Source organism: Colobus angolensis, unplaced genomic scaffold (assembly GCF_000951035.1).
Source record: "Colobus angolensis palliatus isolate OR3802 unplaced genomic scaffold, Cang.pa_1.0 Scaffold184, whole genome shotgun sequence".
Lineage (NCBI taxonomy): Eukaryota > Metazoa > Chordata > Mammalia > Primates > Cercopithecidae > Colobus > Colobus angolensis.
In genome coordinates this window covers 475,544-495,533 of record NW_012114977.1, presented here as the reverse complement: position 1 = coordinate 495,533, position 19,990 = coordinate 475,544, and the positions used below count along the sequence as shown (strand labels likewise).

Here is a 19,990-nt window from a genome sequence, read left to right as displayed (position 1 = left end):
GAAAAATCTTGACAAAAATTCCAAAGGAGAACATAAAACTGTAGTAAGTAATAGAATGGGCTAGGCGTGGTGGATCACGCCTGTAATTCCAACCCTTTGGGAGGCTGAGGCAGGCGGATCACGAGGTCACGAGATCCAGACCATCCTGGCTAACACAGTGAAACCCCATCTCTACTACAAAAAATTAGCCGGGCGTGGTGGTGGGTGCCTGTAGTCCCAGCTACTCGGGAAGCTGAGGCAGAAGAATGGAGTGCGCCCGGGAGGCGGAGCTTGCAGTGAATGGAGATGGTGCCACTGCACTCCAGCCTGGGTGACAGAGCAAGTCTCCGTTTGAAAAAAAAAAAAGAAATAGAATGAAGTTGGATTATGTAGGTGGCGAGAATGTGTAAAATTAAAAGTAATGGTTGGAGACAGATCAATTAGTAATGACTTTCTACTAAGGGTATGTGTTGACTCAGTCTTGGAAGAGATTCTACCTATATATTATTACATCCTTGATAGCCTTATTGGAGTACATCAGTATCAAAGGTGAAGGGAGAACAGAGATTCACAATGCTGCTCTAATGAAAGATACTTTTGCAAACAAAAGACAATCTTTACTAGCAGCCTTTGAAATACGATCACATTAGTCACTGTATGTTATTCCTTCTCGTGACTGTTGCCACTGTCATTTGATAGTGTTTTGCCTTCAGACAAAAGCAAGAAACCACATTTATGATTGTGTGTGTGTGTGTGTGTGTGTGCGCGCGCTTCAATTACTGTTTTTTTCCCTCTAAGTATCAATCATTAGTAATACATATTAAGTGAAACTATGGGATTTTATAGTAATATTTACATTTTTTAGTTTAAACCATGAGATAAAACTTGCTAGTGCTTTAATGTAGAAACCATTTGCTGAGAAAGGAATAACTATAATTTAGACAAACATTAACTTTAGATGTTTCACATTCCTGGTTCAAGCTTTGCCAGTTCCTGTTTAGGTCACCACAGGAACTTCCTACCACTACTATCTTTAGCCTCCTTCCCTCCCCTAGACTCCAGTTTTTTGTTCACCTTCTGCCAGAGATAGGTTTCTGAATCACAGATTCATTCAGTTTTTAGAAATCTTTTTTGGCACAGAGCCAGAGATGTGCTGGTAAATATTTAATAACCTGCTCTCTGAAAAGAGGGTGTGGGGGAAAGACCTGATTTATAGCATTTGCCAATTTCCATGGTGTAAATACTCCCACCATGGCTTATTTCAGGCTACCAGCATGACGTCACTGAACACAGGGTTGGAAAGAGATTTGCGCAATCCTTGGGAGCTGGTGCAACTTTGCTCCAGCTCAGCACTGCAAGCCCTGAGTCCTTGCTGAGATTCGTTGTCCTCTACAGACTGACTCTTAAATGGACGCAGAGAAAATATCTGTAAACCCCAGAACCTGGCACGTGGTACCAGCTCCATAGTCACCCAACCAGTCCTGTTGCCAGGTGAGCACACCTGCTCAGTCTCCCTGACTGTCACCACTCCTCAAGGCCACCTCCTCACCATTTCTAATGCCCATGGCATCCAATGCGCACATCTTGGTCTGCCATGCAGTCTTACCCATCAGTTAAATCTGATGACTTTGTGATACTACTCAGTGTGCGCAAAGCGCGCTGGCTTCTGTCCTTTGCCTCCCTCTGGTCACACCCTCGACCTCTCTACCTCCCTTCGGAAAGTATTTTACCATTGCAGTTCAGTTGGAACCTTTATGTAAATTGCCGAATGGGCATGGCACATCCTTTGCATCCTTGCATTCTGTTTTTATTTATTCAAGAAACATACACCCGCCGAATACCAAAATTAGTATGAACAGAGGCCATTTATGGAACCTTTCCAGAATCCAGCCCTGTGCCCACATTATCTCGTGTAATACTCAATAGGGGGAAGAGGTGCTGATATTCTCATTTCACAGATGAGGAATTGAGGGCCAGATGCCCGCAGTGGCTAAGTGGCAGGGGTGGGAACACGAGTGCCACGCCATGTGACTGCACCTGGGCTGAGGATGCTGGGCAACAGGGGATACATCCTTTGCCCTCAAAGCGCTTCAGGGGGGCAACAAGAGCATCTAGTTTTAGATGATAGGTGCCTGGAAATGGCAGGACCTGGTTGACTCCTCATCCAGTATGATTCCCTTAGAAGACACAATGTGTTTTCTATGCATACCCCTAGAAAAGACTTACAGCAAATTGTGAATAAGTGCAAATACATCTGGGAGGAGATGGCTTTTGAGTCCGTTCTTAAATGAGTCTTTTAAAGTTGTGGCTCTAGGATACCTTATTTCTCAAGACATGGAACTGTCCCTGGAATCTTAGAATTGTTCTGAGCGTGGCAGCATTGGCTGAGTAATCTTGGGCAAGTCATTCTGCCTTCATACCAAGAGGCCACAAGAAGAAGGCATGCAGCCCTCCTGGCACCCTTGGCAGCATCATCACTGAGTCCTCAGGGTCCAGATAATAAGGAATGGAAAGGCCAGGCAGGGTTGGACAGCTCGCTAGTGGCAGAGCTCAGGGCAAAATCGGGATTTCCTTCTATCAGTACAGAGGACACCAGCCTGGACATAGGCATCGCCATAGCTCAGGGAGTCTGCTCCTCCCAGGCCAGAAACCTCTATGTAATTGACATGGCCCGGTACAAGATGAAAATGTGAGCCCCTGTTCAAAAAGTATCACGAATTCTACAACAGTGACAGCCGGCCTTGGGGCTTTCCATGTATGGGGGCCCTGTGCAACTGCACGGGTCGCTTTCCTGTAAGCCGGCCCTGCTCGCGGGCATTGCTGTGAATGCAAGGTAGGCCAGGCACAGCCTCGGTGCTGGTGAGACTCTCTGATTGAGAGGAGGTGCTCTGCCTGAGCAGTTGCTCTTTATTTTGTTTTAGGGTCCAGATTGCTTCATGGGCAGGTGGCCAAGTCGGCACCATTAAACCAGACGGGCACTGAGTGCGGCCTCAGCTCACATGCAGCTGCAGGGCGGCTACCTTCCCACATCTTTGGGGAGAGATGCTGATTTGTGTTTTGTTGTTTGGTCCTAATAGAAAATAATCATCCCTATCACGTGAATCACCCACAGAGCTGTGGCTCTGGAAACTTCCCGTGAGAGAGCAGGGCTGACAACTGTCCTTTTGTGGTATATTCATGCCCTGCAGTGCTCTGCTGGGATCTCAGGTGGGGAGGGAGCAGGTGCTGCACAGAGGGTTGAGAGGAGGCCAGCTATCAGAGGACATTTTAGAAAATGAGGATAGCAGGCTGGGTGCAGTGGCTCATGCCTGTAATCCTAGCACTTTAGGAGGCTGAGGCAGGTGGATCACCTGAGGTCAGGAGTTCGAGACCAGCCTGGCCAACATGGCAAAACCCCTTCTTTACTAAAAATATAAAAAATGCAGCCAGGCATGGTGGTGCATGCCTGTAATCCCAGCTACTCGGGAGGCTGAGACACGAGAATTGCTTGAACCCGGGAGGCAGAGGTTGCAGTGAGCCAAGGTCACACCACTGCACTCGAGCCTAGGCAACAGAGCAAGACTCCATCTCAGAAAGTAAATAAATATATAAATAAATGAGGATAGCACTTGAAAACAGATCAGTGAAATCCAGAACAGGAGGAAGAGATGTTTTTTTCTTTTAAAGTCTCCCCTTTATCTTAGGGTTCCTTCCTCCTCTGTTGTAGCAGACATCATTGGTGCATCACTTGTCAATGCTCGAACAGAACAGTGGAGTTTCTCACAACTTGCAGCAAGGTTTCTAAGAAGTCACACACTCCGCCTAGGATCCCAGGGAGGTGAAAACATTTTTGTCTCTTGGTCCAGAGCCACAGAATTCTGAGAGGTTCTCACCATTGCATTTCCCAGGCCTTTGCTGGGCCACTTGCTGGTGAGCATCTTGCAGCGTGTCTGTTTCCACTGGCTTGGAACCATCTCTGCCCTAGGACTGCTCTTGGTTCATTCATTGAGGAAGTATTTACTGAGTACTTGCCGTGTGCTGGACACTGTTCTGGGTGCTGGAGATGCAGCCGTGAACAAGAACAAGTCCTGAGCTTACATTCACCAGGGCTGGTGACTGAAGCAGTCAGCAAACAGAAGCAGATGCATCAACAGGATCATTTCAGAAGCCAGAATTGTTACAGAGAAAATAAACCAGGGTGACAGTGCAGCAAGTGGCATTAGGGTGGCAGGTGCATAACACGGGCCAGGAGGGTCAGGACGACCACTCTGACTAGTGACATTGGAGCACAGCTTAGTGGTGAGTGGGGAAATGGTGACCCTGGCAGGGGGGACTGCAAGTGTCTGGCCTTGGAGACCTGTGAGCATGGAGAATCCAAGGGCGGGGGTGAGGTAGGGAATGGGCCTTATATAGGGCAGAAGGATAAGAAGAAATGAGATGGCTGAGGATTAGGGAACCTTGCGTGCAGGGCTTTATGTGGGAACATGATGTAATCGGATGTGCACTTGAGGGCACACACTCCTGCCAGACTGCCATTGAGGGTGTCCTTCCAGTTAGCGACCCAGCACAGCTGTGGGTGGTGGAACCTCGACGAAGGGAACTCCGTCTTGCCCTGAAATTACATGCTGTGGGCATGACCACATGGGTTTCCACAAAGGGCTAAATTTCAACAAGCTGTTCAGATAGTGGCTTTCTGTGGCTTGCCAGCTTCCAAACAGACTTTAATAAATGTTTACCCAGCTCACTCCCCAGCTCATAAGCCAGATTGCCTCCATCACAGTGTTCCCATGTGAGGGTCACCCATCACCTTGTTCAGCCTTGAAAGGCCCTACATCAATGCAGCCCAGAGTCCCTGGATGCCTCCGTCTTGTCTTCCTTCCCAAGGCTTGGCCAGTTGTCCTTCGTGTTTGGAGCGTTCCTTTTTAAATTCCATGTGTACCCCAGCCAAATATTTGAAGACTGGATACTGGCACTTCTCTTTGACTCCATTTTTACCCCTAAGCTTCAGGAACTTGTCTAGGTTGCCAGCAGAAGGAATATTAGTCCATCTGCTGCAACAGAAACCATGTACTTGGTAAGGCGGGGATGGAACAAAGTCCATTTTTAAAAAAACTACTCCTTGGAGACTTCTCCAGACTTTCATGCCTTGCAAAATCTTTCCAGTTGATACTAATGAAATTGTCTTGTCATTTGGGAGATGCTGTATAATGGTCCTGTATTCTGAAGTAGAAGTGGAGAATACTTGCTGGGGACAATTTTAACCAACAGAACCTCTCTTGGTCCTTACTTTCTTTGGGCAGTCCTGATGCTTGCAGGAGAGGGTGGCAGCAGGTCCCCATTCCCTGTGGAATGTAAGTGACATCGTAGAAGTGACATCTACCTGTAGATTGTAGTGAAAGTAAGAGTTTCATACATTACAAAATTAAAGAACGTTTAAGATTCATCAGCCCTTCTGCAAGCCATTTATCGAATGTAATTAGCCTGTGGTGAAACTTCAGGAAGAGGGAAGATGTGATCAACACTTGATGTGAAAGCTGAAAGACACCTAAGGGATGAGTGAGCTCAACCCCCACGTTTTATAAGGAAGAAAAAAAGTAGATACATGAAGAAGTGAAGGAGCCTGCCTGAAATGAAAAAGCCAGCCAGTGGTCACATTGGGCCAAGACTCGGATGCTTCTCCCCCATCACGTACCGTTTTTAATTAGCAATGAACAGAACCAGATGTCCCCAACAAAAACTATGGAAATCCAAATGGGGAAGGAGGAACCTGCTGCTGCCCTCTCTGCCTTTCCCCAGAGGGTGGGATGTGGGGATGTCCTTTCATCACATCATGGGATCATTTTCATCCCACGTTAACTGCAAGAATGAATTATGTAAAACAACTAAGATCTCAAAACTGTTCCCAGAGTTCTCTCAGCTGAATACGTGTGTGTGTATATGTGTGTGTGTGTATATATCTGTGTGTGTGTGCGTATATATATATATATATATATATGTACACATGCAGTTTTAAAAAGCCTTGCTGTTTCAGCAAATATATTGGAAATTTACTTGCAGACTGGGCAGTGCCTGGATGGCCTCTCTACAGCCCTGCAGGCTGGCACCACGGTAGATGCTTTTGGGAGCAGTTTGGTTTTAAAATAGCGTGAAGATGAATGGACGGAGTCTTTCTTCAGAACCTGGACTTCTAGTGCCTTTTCCTCAGCAAGCGAGAGTTAGCAGAGTTGGAGAGCTGGTAACATACTGAAGTCTCTCAGATACTTCTTGTTATTCCCCGAGGGAGCCCTGTGTGTGGACTGTGCCAGGGCAGCTGAATTCCGAGTTGTTCTCTATCCCTTTTCTCAACTTCCTGAGCCCTTTGCTGGCTTGCTGCCCAGGCTTGTGTGAGGGGCCCAAGCCTCCAGTTCTCGCTGGCACGGGTGTGGGGCCAGGCACGTAGGTGGCTTTTCCACGGCACTGCTCAAAAACTGGCTCTCCCAGTTTGTTTTTGATTGTGTGTGTGTGTGTGTGTGTGTGTGTGTTTTCATACGTATGCCCTAGAAACATTCCAGCCACAGGTGCCAAAAATCACAAGGCCTTGTTTTGGGACTGGTGTGTGCACTGTATTCCTGACTCTCTGCAAGGACTCAAATCCATCTGTGTTTCCTGCGCCAGTTGAGGCTGTTTATCAGTGATGGGATGGGCTCCACGCTCCACGGTGGCTCACAGGAGTTTTTGAACATTCTATTTTTGTCCACCCTAAACTTTGCCCTCAAATGACAGTGCTTTTCTTGCAGGTCATAAAGAAGGAAACTGGATTTTGGAGAGACTTTGGATTTGGGATGACGTGTCAGTATCGGTCAGACTTCATCAATATAGGTAGGACAAATCTGCATCTCTACTGCCACCCAGAGGCCACTGGCCTGTGCAGCCCTTAAAGGAATCAAGTCAGGTTTCCAAGGAGTCTGGTGGGGAAGGTGGTTCCATTGCCTTAAAATAAAATTTAAAAATGCTATTCCAGATTAGGTGCGGTGGCTCACACTTATAATCCCAGTGCTTTGGGAGGCTGGAGGAGGGAGGATCACTTGAGGCCAGGAGTTCAAGACTAATGTGGACAACATAGCAATTCTCCTAAAGAGAATCACTACAAAAAAAAAAAGAAAGAAATCAAATGCTGTTCCTCATGTCACAGACTCAGGGCTGGACCAAGACGGGGCTTGGTAGTGGGCGACATTTTAGCCCCGGTAATCTCCACTAGCACCTCTCAGTCGCTGCAAATAAGACACACAATCTGAGATTAAAGGCTGCTTGTTGCGTCCAGGCAGCTTTGCAGCAAGTCTTCCACTGCCTTCTCCCAGCAGGGTCCCAGCTACTCTGCCGTCTCCTGTAGAACATCCTAAGCCTCCCAGTAAGGGTATGAGGGAAATAGGGGAATTGGGGGAAAACTCATACCTGAAAAGACCCAAATTTCTATCTGCTAACCTTCAAAATTCCAAATGTCACTTTAAGCTGTGACTGAATGTGCAGTTGCTGTCAATACACACACACACACACACACACACACACACACAATTCATATGCACAAATGTCTACATGTGCACACAATTCATACACAAACAGGCACATGCACACACACTCATACATGCACATGCACATGCCTGTGGGTTTCTAGAGCACAGAGAGGAAAGGCCCTTGGGATCCAGGTGAGGAGACCAAGCCTGTCAAAGGCAAAGAGACCTTCCCAGGGCTCACAGCAGGTGAGAGGCAGAGTCAGGATGAAAATAGAGGCCTCCTGTCCCCCTTGGAAATGCCACCCCACCTTCCCATAGTGATACTGACTCTTGGATCTTGGAAGGGATAGAGTTGCAGGTTGTGCATGACCTGGGTATGAATGAACAGTCCAGAACCCTTGATCTCAGGTGCAGGGGCTCAAACTGGACCCAGAGCTAGGATGGAGTCATGGGGACCCTGCCCTCAGGGTGGCATGGAATGTCCCATCTCCAGGCCACTCACGAGCTGCTAGTCTCTCTGGCTTCTAGGCAACTCCCCCTCAGGTCCAAGGCCTAAAGCTACTCATTTTAAAATCAGGGATGAGGGGTAGCCCCAGGATTGTTTTGTTCAGAGATGATGTGAACTACAAGGAGTACAGAACCCCCAAGGAAAACAACAGGTTAAAGATGAAAAAAAAAAAAATGTTGAAGTCAAGTCTTGTTGGAAGGAGCAGAGCACCCGGGATGCCGTTCTGAGTGGTGGGTGCCCTGCAGACACTCAGCAACTAACAGCAGGCGTTCTTGGACATCTCTGAGAGAAATATTCCTAAATGGTTATGTGCAAATCATCTTTCCAAAATGGACATTTAAAATTTTTTCTAGGCTGAATGTGGTGGCTCAGGCCTGTAATCCCAGCACTGTGAGAGGCTGAGGCGGGCAAATCATGAGGTCAGGAGTTCGAGACCAGCCTGGCCAATATCGTGAAATCCCATCTCTACTAAAAATACAAAAATTAGCCAGGTGTGGTGGTGGGTGCCTATAGTCCCAGCTACTCAGAAGGCTGAGGCAGAAGAATCTCTTGAACCCGGGAGGCAGAGGTTGCAGTGGACTGAGATTGTGCCACTGCATTCCAGCCTGGGTAACCGAGCGAGACTCTATCTCAAAAAAAAAAAGAAAAAAATTAGCTGGGCATGGTGGTTCATGCCTGTAGTCTCAGCTACTCGGGAGGCTGAGACAGGAGAATTGCTCGAACCCAGGCAGTAGAGGTTGTAGTAAGCTGAGATCGTACCACTGTACTCCAGCCTAGGCGACAGAGTGAGACTCTGTCTAAAAATAAACATTTTTGTGAAGATTTTCATTTCAAGAAATTCTGTTTCCTTGCTCTTTGCATAGGGAAAGATTATTTTGTGTTGATGCATATATTTATCAAATTTGGATTTAGAATATACTGGATTCTCCTGAAGACAGATGTAGCTAAAAGTGGGCACAGCAGGCTGAGAAGGGTGCCATTCTCAGTAAGCCATTGCCATGACCTCAGGAACTTTGAGTCACAGTTAGACTCTATGCTTTGCAGCTTTTGACTTACTTTCAAGTTTACTTGTGCACCTTGTATTGATAAAGTTATAATAACGATGATAATAAATCAATTGCAGTTAACCAGGCACCACCTTTATTTGTCTTAGTTTGTTATGGCACCTGCCTTCATTTAAGCATAAAGAACCAAAAATCAAGAGAGGTTAAATGGCGGCTTCTAAGGGAACCAGGACACGAATTCTGGACGGCTGGTTCATAATCACATACTGTTCTTTGCCTGCCCACCACGGAGGGGTCACCGTCACTCGGACACACAGCCCATGGGTGATTTGGTTGTAAGCTTCCCTGGGCCTGAGCCCCCTTTGGGGTTCTAGTGATGGCCTTGATCAGGGCAGCACAGCTTGGGGTGTGCAGGAACCAAAGCTGCAGGAGAAGGTCTGAGAAAAGGTGTTGAGAATCACTTCACTGTTTCTCATGAGAATGAAGTCCATCCTTCTAGGTGAGGAGGGAACAAGGACCAAAAGAGGCCAGGGCTTCATTGGTTCCATTTGGGACCTGGTGGGGTTTAGGTTAAGAAAAGGTGTGAGGCATCTCAATTTACGGAAGCGAGACTTCAGCAGACCATTACTGGCTTTATGAAGGAGTTCATTACATAGTGACATGAGATTTTTCTTTGAGTAGAACTTCAGGACTGACTGTGAGGCCAGTCGCTTTAAGATGACTGATTTCACCAGCCTATGATGGAATCCCATGCGGCTTTTCAGGACCCCTTCAGACTATGAAATGAATAGTGCTTTGGTGGGATGTGACTTCTTCACGCTGAGACTCTCTTACACTCCGTCGCACTGCAAGCCCCTCGTTTCTTCTCTGTTTGCGATGGCAGGAGAAGGCCACATCTTAACAGAAGCACAAGAATTTGCATTCAGAGGTTCCAAGCTGAGAAGTGGGGATGCTGTAGAAGCTCTTTTTTTTTTTCTTTAACAAAACCTCTATTTTTAATTGTTATGGGTACATAATAGTATTTATGGGGTATGTGCAACGTTTTGATACAGGCATACAACGTGTAATCATCCCATCAGGGTCATTGGAGGTACCCATCATCTCACATATTTATCATATTTATCCCTCTTCTCGTTGTTTTTAAATATACAATAAATTGTTAACAATAGCTAATTCATAATCATAATAAGTCATCTTATTGTGCTACCGAATACTAGATCTTATTTTTGTACCTATTAACCACAAGGTTGGGGCTATTCATGAGCATGGCTGATAACTCTCGAGTGCAGGCAAACGCTTGGAATTTTGTTGGAGGTCCTGTCATCTCAAGAAGTTGGTGCTGTCCGCCATGAAAGCCGTCTTTGTTGGGAAATTCCCAGGGCCTCTGACCCAGGTGGACACTCTCATACCTTGGGTGGCGTGGTGGTGAAGCACGCATCCCCCCAGTCATGTCTTAATGAAAAGTTTGTGCTTGTTGCAACTGAGGGAAGCAAAACAGACCAGTGCAGTGTGATTGAACAGTGTGTTCTCTCCCGACAGGTGGGTTTGATCTGGACATCAAAGGCTGGGGCGGAGAGGATGTGCACCTTTATCGCAAATATCTCCACAGCAACCTCATAGTGGTGCGGACGCCCGTGCGGGGACTCTTCCACCTCTGGCATGAGAAGCGCTGCGTGGACGAGCTGAGCCCTGAGCAGTACAAGATGTGCATGCAGTCCAAGGCCATGAACGAGGCGTCCCACGGCCAGCTGGGCATGCTGGTGTTCAGGCACGAGATAGAGGCTCACCTTCGCAAACAGAAACAGAAGACAAGTAGCAAAAAAACATGAACTCCCAGAGATGGATGGTGGGAGACACTTTCTCGCCTCCGATTTCTCTCTGTTGGGCTTTTTACAACAGAAATAAAAATCTCCACTTTGCCTGCAAAACTAGCCCAGCAGCACCCTGCGAAGTGTCTGACAAAGGCAGAATGCTTGTGAGATTATAAGCCTAATGGTGTGGAGGTTTTGATGGTGTTTACAACAAACTGAGACCTATTGTTTTGTGTGCTCACTGAAATATTCATGATTTAAGAGCAGTTTTGTAAAAAGTTCATTAACATGAAAGGCAAGCATATTTCTCCTCATAGGAATGAGCCTATCAGCAGGGCTCTTGTTTCTAGCAGTGCTAAAATATCAGAAGGCAGAAGAGGAGATATGCTTATTATGATCCTGGTGAGTACATTAAGCAAAATCAAATGGACCAGAAAAGAAACCGTAAATATCATGTTATTTTTTTCCCCAAGATTAACCAAAAATAATCTGCTTATCTTTTTGGTTGTCCTCTTAACTGTCTCCGTTTGTTTCTTTTATTTAAAAATGCACTTTTTTTTTTTTTTGCTTGTGAGTTAGTCTGCTTATTTAATTACCACTTTGCAAGCCTTACAAGAGAGCACAAGTTAGCCTACATTTTTATATTTTTAAAGAAGATACTTTCAGATGCAGTTTGAGAACTTTCAGTTCAAAGCATCAGACTGATCCCGTATCGAAGGACATGCCAAATGCTGATTCAGTCAGGCACTGAGTGTCAGGCCTGGAGACAGAGGGAAGGAATGGTTTGTACTGATACAGACATACAGATACTTTATCTGAAGAGTGTTTTCGAAGAGGAGCAACTGAACACTGGAGGAAAGCAAAATGACACTTTATGCTTTACAGAAAAGGAAACTCATTCAGACTGGTGATATTGTGATGTAACTAAAAGTCAGAAACCACATTTTCCCCTCAGAAGTGGGGACCGCTTTCTTACCTGTTTAAATAAACCAAAGTATACCGTGTGAACCAAACAATCTCTTTTCAAAGCAGGGTGCTCCTCCTGGCTTCTGGTTCCATAAGAAGAAATGGAGAAAATACATATATATATATTTTGTGAAAGATCAATCCATCTGCCAGAATCTAGTGGGATGGAAGTTTTTGCTACATGTTCATCCACCCCAAGCCAGGTGGAAGTAACTTAATTATTTTTTAAATTAAGCAGTTCTACTCGATCACCAAGATGCTTCTGAAAATTGCATTTTGTTACCGTTTCAAACTATTTTTTAAAAATAAATACAGTTCACATAGAGTGGTTTCTACATTCATGTGAAAATTATTAGCCAGCACCAGATGCATGAGCTAATTATCTATTTGAGTCCTTGCCTTCTGTTTGCCCACACAGTAAACTCATTGTTTAAAAGCTTCAAGAACATTCAAGCTGTTGGTGTGTTAAAAATGCATTGTATTGATTTGTACCGGTAGTTTATAAAATTTAATTAAAACACAGGCCATGAATGGAAGGTGGTATTGCACAGCTAATAAAATACGATTTGTGGCTATGACTGCTTTGTGGAGTAAGAATGCCATTTTGTTTCGTTTTTGGAAACAGTATATTGTGCATGGACCAGGGTTTCTCAGCCTTGGTACTACTGACATGTTAGACAAGATAACTCTTTGCTGTGGGGGGCTGTCTTCTATCCTGTGGGATGTTTAACCACATCCCTAGCCTGTACCCACTAGAGGCCAGGAACGTCTCCTACCCAGTTTTGACAACCAAATTGTCTCCAGTCATGCTCAAAAGTCCTTTGAGGGGAAATCACCCGTGGTTAAGAATCACTGGGCTAGAGGGAGAAGAGAACCATAATGAAAAACTTGAATTATTTATACATTAAGTGGTCTGTTTTCATTAGAGGAAATTGAGAAATGATTTCCAAGGCCCCTTTCAACTCTGTGCTTAATATTGTCATATGTGGCTGGGTACTGTGGTTAATGCCTGTAATCCCAGCACTTTGGGAGGCCAAGGTGGGAGGATCACTTGAGCCTGGGAGTCTAAGACCAGCCTGGGCAACATAGTGAGACCCTGTCCCTAGAAAAAAAATACAGAATTAGGTGTGGTGCACACCTGTAGTCCCAGATGCTCAAGAGGCTGAGGTGGGAGGATCACTTGAGTCCAGGAGGTTGAGGCTGCAGTGAGCCCTGATTGCACCACTGCACTACAGCCTGGGTAAGGGTGAGACCTGGTCTCAAAAATATTTACTTTTTTTCATATGCTCTGATGATACTAGTGACTTCAGGACATGTGTTTGGCCTGTCTCTGCCATGGTTCTGCTGGATTTGTGGTGAGTGACCTGCACGCTCTTGCCTATATCCTCCCAGTGTGAGAAGGATACATTTCTAACAAGGCTGGCGGTGGCAATCCAATGTTCTGACTGTGGAACTGGGCGGGTCTAGGTGTCTCACAGGTGGCCCCATCCAGGCCGCACTCTGTGGGCTCATCAGCCACTTTTGTACTTGTTTAAATTGCATATCACAGATGCCCACGACAGTGGTGAAGAATTTTTTTCCTTTCCAACTTTTTAGGAGGTTCCTGTGCAGATGTGCTACATGGGTAAAATGTGTGCTGCAGGGGTCTGGTGTGCAGATTCTTTGGTCACCCAGGTAATAAGTGCAGTACGTATTTTTCAGTGCTCGCTCTCCTCCCACAGTTCACCTTCAAGTAGGCCCTGGTGTCTTTTGTTCCCTTCTTTGTGTTCATGGGTTCTTATCATTTAGCTCCCACTTAGAAGTGAAAACATGCGGTGTTTGGTTTTCTGTTCTTGTGTTAATTTGTTTAGGATAATTGTGTCCGGTTCCATCCATGTTGCTGCAAAAGACATTATTTTGTTCTTTTTTATGGCTGTGTAGTTATGAATTGGGTTTTTTAAAGTTGCAGAGAGTAGCTGATGAGGACACAGAACAGCATAATATTAAACTATGGTATTTGTGTTTTAAAGCTTATTCAGGTAGAACAGTTTTATCAAAGGGTAGAGACCCTCTTTAGCCACTCGCTAGAGGAGAATACCCCCATTGCCTGCCCAAGACATACAGAAAAGAAGGATGATAGAAGGTCCCATGAAAACATTAGAATTAGGAGGCTGGAATTTGAATTTAGCAAAGGAAAGCTATACCAGAACAGTGGTTTCAAGAATCCAGTCACATTGCACATTCTCAAGGATGCTGCTGAGGAAGCAGTGAGTCTTGGGCTTGCCTAAGGCCCCTTCCAGCTCTGCATGCTCTCTCTGTTTCTATCCCTAAATTGCCCAGTGACCAGCACAGGTTATCTTACTGAGCTGGGCTCTCTAATACACTGGGGGTCTCCTTCAGGCAGTGGCGTACTGGTACGGCCTTGTGGGAGCCAGTTTTGAGCATTTCTTCCCAGTCCTCACTCCGTGTTGACTGGCTGGTAGTTTGAAATACACCATGGTGGGAGTATTTACACTATGGAATCTGGCAATTGGCAAATGCTGCCAATCAGCCATCCTCAGCACCCCTAGGCCTGGCCCATTGTTAAATATTATATCAACACATCATTGCCTCCAAGTGACATACCTGGGCTCCCTGGGCTCTTTTTTCTGCAGTCACCTACTTCCTAGCCCCTCTTCGTATTTGTAAATGTGGTTGACTGTCCCTTTCCACATCAGTGACGAAGATCAGGCCTAGGAAAATAGCTACCCAGAATCTAATTTTACTAAAGTTTTTGTTTCAGGAAAAATCCTCTTATCTAATTTTATATAATCAAGGTTCAGCTCAGTAGAGTAGTTGACATCATGGTTTTTCCAGCCAAACAACCTGGGTTTAGATTCCAGTTATTCCACTTGCAATTTACAGGATCTTTAATTTAAAGGAGTCACTAGATGTCTTCATACCTTGATCTCCTCATTGAGCATGATGGATTCAGTCCCTTGTATATCATGCAACTGTTCAACTGTTTTAAAGATTAAATGGGTTCTTATGTATGAAGCACTTAGGATGCATCAGGCACACGGTAGGTGTTTAGTTGTTAGCATTCAACACACAGTTCCTCACATACAATTGTGTATCTGGCAGTGTCTGTTAAGCTTCTTGGTATGCCTAGTGCTGCTTGGATATAATCAGATGGCTATTACAGGCAATACAGTAAAGATTATGAAGCCATCATGTATACTGTTGTTCTTTTTGTCATTCTGAAAACTTAATTTATCTGAAGGAGAAGGGTTACTAGGAGTGTGAAATTTAATGGGTAATTTCTACCTACATTCCACACTCAGTAATATGGAGTTGATACCCTCCTAGGCAGCTGGAAAGCTTTACAGGGTTTTGAAGTCAGGAGCATAGCTAGGAACCTTACGTTCATTACCCCAACCTTCTAAGCTAGATAATGTCATTACTTTCATTTTCCAGGTGCAGAGAATGAGGATCAGAAACGTTGAAGAACTTGCCCAGAGATCCAACCAGTGAGTAGCCAGCTTCAGACTGATATGACCGTCATTGTCCCTGACCATGACCCGTCACATGGCCAGCTCCAGATGGATTGGAAGGTCTGCGGGAACGAGCTTTGGCCTAGTGGTAAGTCGCCAGCCTGTTGTTTTTGATTCTCAGTTTTCTACCATTTCTCTGCTCTCTAGTTCCACCTGAGAAATCACCCAACAAGGAAAGAAAGCTTGCTAACACAGGGATCTAGGAACAGCTAAGGCATCTGACCAAGCCCTCCAGCCACTCTGCAATGACAGGCTATGTTAGGACTCCATATGGGATCAAAGCCCTGGAATCTGGCTCTCATTCAGGATTCCGACATGTTACATTAAAAGAGTGATGGCCTGGCACAGGGGCTCACGCCTGTAATCCCAGCACTTTAGGAGGCCAAGGCAGGTGGATCATGAGGTAAGGAGTTCAAGGCCAGCCTGGCCAAGATGGTGAAACCCTGTCTCTACTAAAAATACAAAAGAGTTAGCTAGGCTTGGTGGTGGGCGCCTGTAATCCCAGCTACTCAGGAGGCTGAGGCGGAGAACTACTTGAAACCTGGGAGGCGGAGGTTGCTGTGAGCTCAGATCGCGCCACTTCACTCTAGCCTGGGTGACAGAGTGAGACTCTGAAAAAAAAAAAAAACAAAGAAAAAAGAAAGAAAAAAAATGATTTGAGTAGGAGGGGACAGCAGGTGGGAATACTTGCTTTTTTAAGAAAAGACTTGATACTGTTTGTGAGAATTGCTGATTAGAGATAATGACCTTGGGCAGTTTCTTAGCAGGGCAGGGGTGTTTTACTCCCCCCACACATGAAATGACTGGCAGCTTTGTGTGATCCATATTCTGATTAGCTTTATATTTTAATTCAAAGCTGTTTCTCCTGGCAGGGCTCAGTGCTTTGCTGTTGCTGCCAAAAACTATGTGGATGGTGCCAGTTGGTTGGGGGGTTTTGATGGCAGTTTTTTTCAACACACAGAATATGTTCTTTCCTGTCAGCAGAGGTGCCTTTCACACTGTGCATTACTGATCCTTTGGACGTGCCCTCTGGAATAGTCACCCCCAGCGTCTCCTCGGCTGTGTCTGGCCTTGTCTGCTATTCTAGCAAGAAGGTGGACAGAACCGTAGGGGGGGAGGGGCAGGGCAGGGCCGCCTTGGGGAAGGTCACAGTCTGGGAAGGGCGGGCATTGCTCTGGGGAGAAAAGTAGGGCTGTGCTCCTTCAAGACCTTTCTCCAGCCTCCACAGTCGCCCCAGGGACTCAGTGAGGGCCAGCCATCCATGGCAGCCTCTGTCCGGGACCAATCGAACGAACTTCAGCCTGGGTGGGATGTCTGGTGAACTGGATTTATTAATAACTTCATCAACCTGAGTCAGATACTTGAGCTTGGAATGAAGTGCAGCCATGCCAGGCCACTTCCTCCACCTCCATTGTGATTCCCGAAGCTTCTACCCCCACTGCCAACTCACTCTGTCACTCCAGGATTTCAAAAACGACAACAGTAAACATCCTCTGGGCTGCTTAGATATTAAAGCCCATTTGAAATGGATTAAATAAGTCAATGAAAAACCAGAAAAACACCCAAATTAAGTTCAAAGAATGGCTGAAGGAAAAGCTTATTTACATAACTTGTTTTTTATCAGCCTCAAATGAAGCTACTTCAAAATCATAGCCCTGGCATGGGGGGCTGTCGGAAGCAGCAGGGAGCGGCTTGGTTGCAAAGCTTTTCTCGAGCGCTGGCACACCATTGGGAGGGCACCCCTGGAGGGCAAGGCATTTGCCATTCTGTTTGGTTGTTGAGGTGCAGGCCCATGCAGGGCTCCCAGGATCTCCACTTCATTGGTGGGAAGATTTCAACAAGAAACACCCTTCCAATTGAAGAAAAGCCAAAGCTGATTTAGACTGAGGAAAACAGAATGTGGGGGAGTTTGCTTGGCATTGCCTGACCTAGCTGGGGGACAGGCAGAGTTCATCTCAAAGGGAGCTGGGTTTGTAATGTCTCCTGGTCGAAATGGGAGGCAAATACTTGGGGATTTGTAATCAGGAATCACGAGGCAACAGAGCCAGTTGGACAGTGGCTGATTTGTGGGTAAAAACTGGTTACTGCTAATTTGGGGATTGTCAAAATCAGACATTAGAAAAAGCCCCTCTGTGCCCCTTCAGATGCAGACCAAGTGAGCCGATTCTCTGCAGGTCAACTGGCAAATGAATGTATTGTGTGGTTGGCCATTAAATCCCTTACTCTTCAGAAGTTTCCTCTTCCTTCTTAAAATTCATCCCAGAAATTCTAGGAAACAAGGATGGGGGATAAACAGCCCAGTGATCACATAAACTGAGTTGACAAAGGGGAAGGCTGCAGTGCAAGGATCCTGGTTTTGTTGGACCGTAATTCACTAGGAAAAGGAAAAGGCAATTACCCAATTACTATTCATGGAGAGCTGGCTTTGTTTTCTCTCTTTATTTTATTTTGTAAAGAAAGGGTCTCACTCTGTCACCCAGGCTGGAGTGCAGTGATACAATCACAGCTCACTGCAGCCTCGAACTCTTGGGCTCAAGTGATCCTCTGACTTCAGCCTCCTAAGTAGCTGGGACTACAGGAACATGCCAGTCACACCTGGCTAATTTTGGTATTTTTTTTGTAGAGATGGGGTCTCACTATGTGGGTCAGACTGGTCTCAAAATCCTGGGCTCAAGCGATCTTCCTGCCTCAGCTTCCCAAGGAGCTGGGATTTCAGGTGTAAGCCACCAAGCTGGGCCCATGGAGAGCTTTCTGTATGCCAGATATTTAACATATTTCTTTCCTAATCTTCAGAACCCAGGTGACTTGAGTAACATCTGTCTGAGAGATGAAACTGAACCTCAGACAGGCTTAGTTATTGTTCTTCTTTAACGACGCCACACGCTTAGTTATGGTATAGCCAGGACCCCACCCCAAACCTGCTGGGCCTGCTCTCTACCATATTGAGCAGCCTGATTATCAAATAATGTGTTTTTGCCACAATTAGAACAGGCTACTTTTATCATTTAAGCTTCCTGACAATTGTCAGTCTGGGGAAGCAGTGGGAAGCCTAAAGATCCCTGCACAGGAAGAGAAGGTAGGATGAGAAGTAGCTGGAAATGTGAAAGTGGTACTAAAATCCACCTGGAGGCAGTGCAGTGCAGAATTAACACTGCAGAAAATTTAATCTCTGATGGGGAAAGGACAGATGCAAGAGCTCTCCTAAAATACAACAGAAGAGAAGGGAGAGATGAAAACAATGGGGGTGAGAATACCACATGAAAAGCAAAGAAAAATCAAACATTTATAGCTATTCCCGAGGAAGGGAAAAGCTAATTTCAAACAGATTACTTAACGATACAGTTGTAGAAAACGTATGTTCTAAAACAAAACAAAACAAACCCTGTGAATTGCAGCCTGAAAGGAAAGCATTTACCACGTTCTGGATAAATATGAAAGCAAAGAGGTCCCATGGAAACATATCCATGCATAACACATGCATTTGTGTCTTCTCTGTCACCAAATAGCAGGAGCCTGAAAATCTGTATGTGTGGGCCATAAAACATGTTTGGACTCCAATGCATTAAGAAAACTGCCTTTACAAAAGGTGGCAATTGCAAAACTTGAAGCCATAAATTTTTCTTTTTTTAATCTGAAAGCAGATTTCATGTCATACTAGCAAAGGATGCTTAATTCCAAAGCATTAGCTCAGATAGGCAATTTTGGGTGGAAATGTCCTGGAGGTATTTTTGGTGACCTGACTTCTCTGATCTTTTTTTTCCTAACTTACCCTGTGTTTTCTCACTTTTTAGGGTAAGCTTTGAGCCAGAAACCACGGGTTTTTTTTTGTTTTTGTTTTTGTTTTTGTTTTGTTTTTTAGTAGAGACTGAGTTTCACCGTGTTGGCCAGGATGGTCCCAATTTCCCGACCTTGTGATCCACCTGCCTTGGCCTCCCAAAGTGCTGGGATTACAGGCATGAGGCACCGTGCCTGACCAGAAAACCCTTCTTGAGACTGCCTAGCTAGCACTGCCGGTGACACTGAGGGCCAAGCGACCTTCCCTGTGCATCCTACTACAGCAGGGTAGGGCAGGAGGCCAGAAGCAGGGTCCTTGTAGGTGACCTGATGGGTCTGTGAGCTTCTGGCAATATGGTGGCAGCCAGAAAATCTTACATGACTGTGGGAAGGAGATTCCAGAATTGTGGGAGAGAAGAATCTAGATGGGCAGGGAGTAGCATTTGGGCACAGGCCCAGTGAGTCAGGGTATGCAGACCAGAGGCCCTAGGCTTGAGAACCAGGACAGTAACGTGAGGCCAGCATTCCTAGACCCAGAAACTTTGCGCAGGCAGGTCAAGGAGCTGGGCTTGCGGAGGCAACAGGAGGAGACCAAGATCAGAGTTTGGACATCTTCACCTTAGACCATAATTCAGGGTAGATGTAGGCAGGACTGAGACCACAGCATAGCTCGGATGACAGTTCAGGCCTCCAGAATCTCATTCAGTTGAAATCAGTTTCTGAAATCTGTAAACCATTCTCCTTCCCTAAGAATTTCAACTATCATCCATGCGATCATATCATCCAACACTGACAGTGTATTATTCTTCTGTCAGCAACCAGTAGAATAAACTAGTCCGGAACCCACATCTGCTCCCCTTTGTAGTAATGGGTTACTTCAGTTGGGCGACTTCCTGGTTTCTAAATCTTCCTTTAGTAGGATGTTGCTTTGTGTAGTTATAGCTGGATATGGGCACACTTATTTCCT

At 45.6% G+C, this 19,990-nt stretch overlaps 1 protein-coding gene across 1 annotated transcript in view; it reads left to right on the top strand.

Annotated features, from left to right (window-relative positions):
• The window catches only part of CSGALNACT1 (chondroitin sulfate N-acetylgalactosaminyltransferase 1), a 205,135-nt gene extending 194,312 nt beyond the window's left edge, over positions 1–10,823 (top strand). The window contains exons 8-9 of the mRNA XM_011939786.1: positions 6,735–6,816; positions 10,500–10,823. Of these exons, the coding sequence (XP_011795176.1) occupies positions 6,735–6,816; positions 10,500–10,789 (372 nt within the window). The 3' untranslated portion in view covers positions 10,790–10,823. The remainder of the gene's footprint in view (positions 1–6,734; positions 6,817–10,499) is intronic.
• The last annotated feature ends 9,167 nt before the right edge of the window (positions 10,824–19,990 follow it).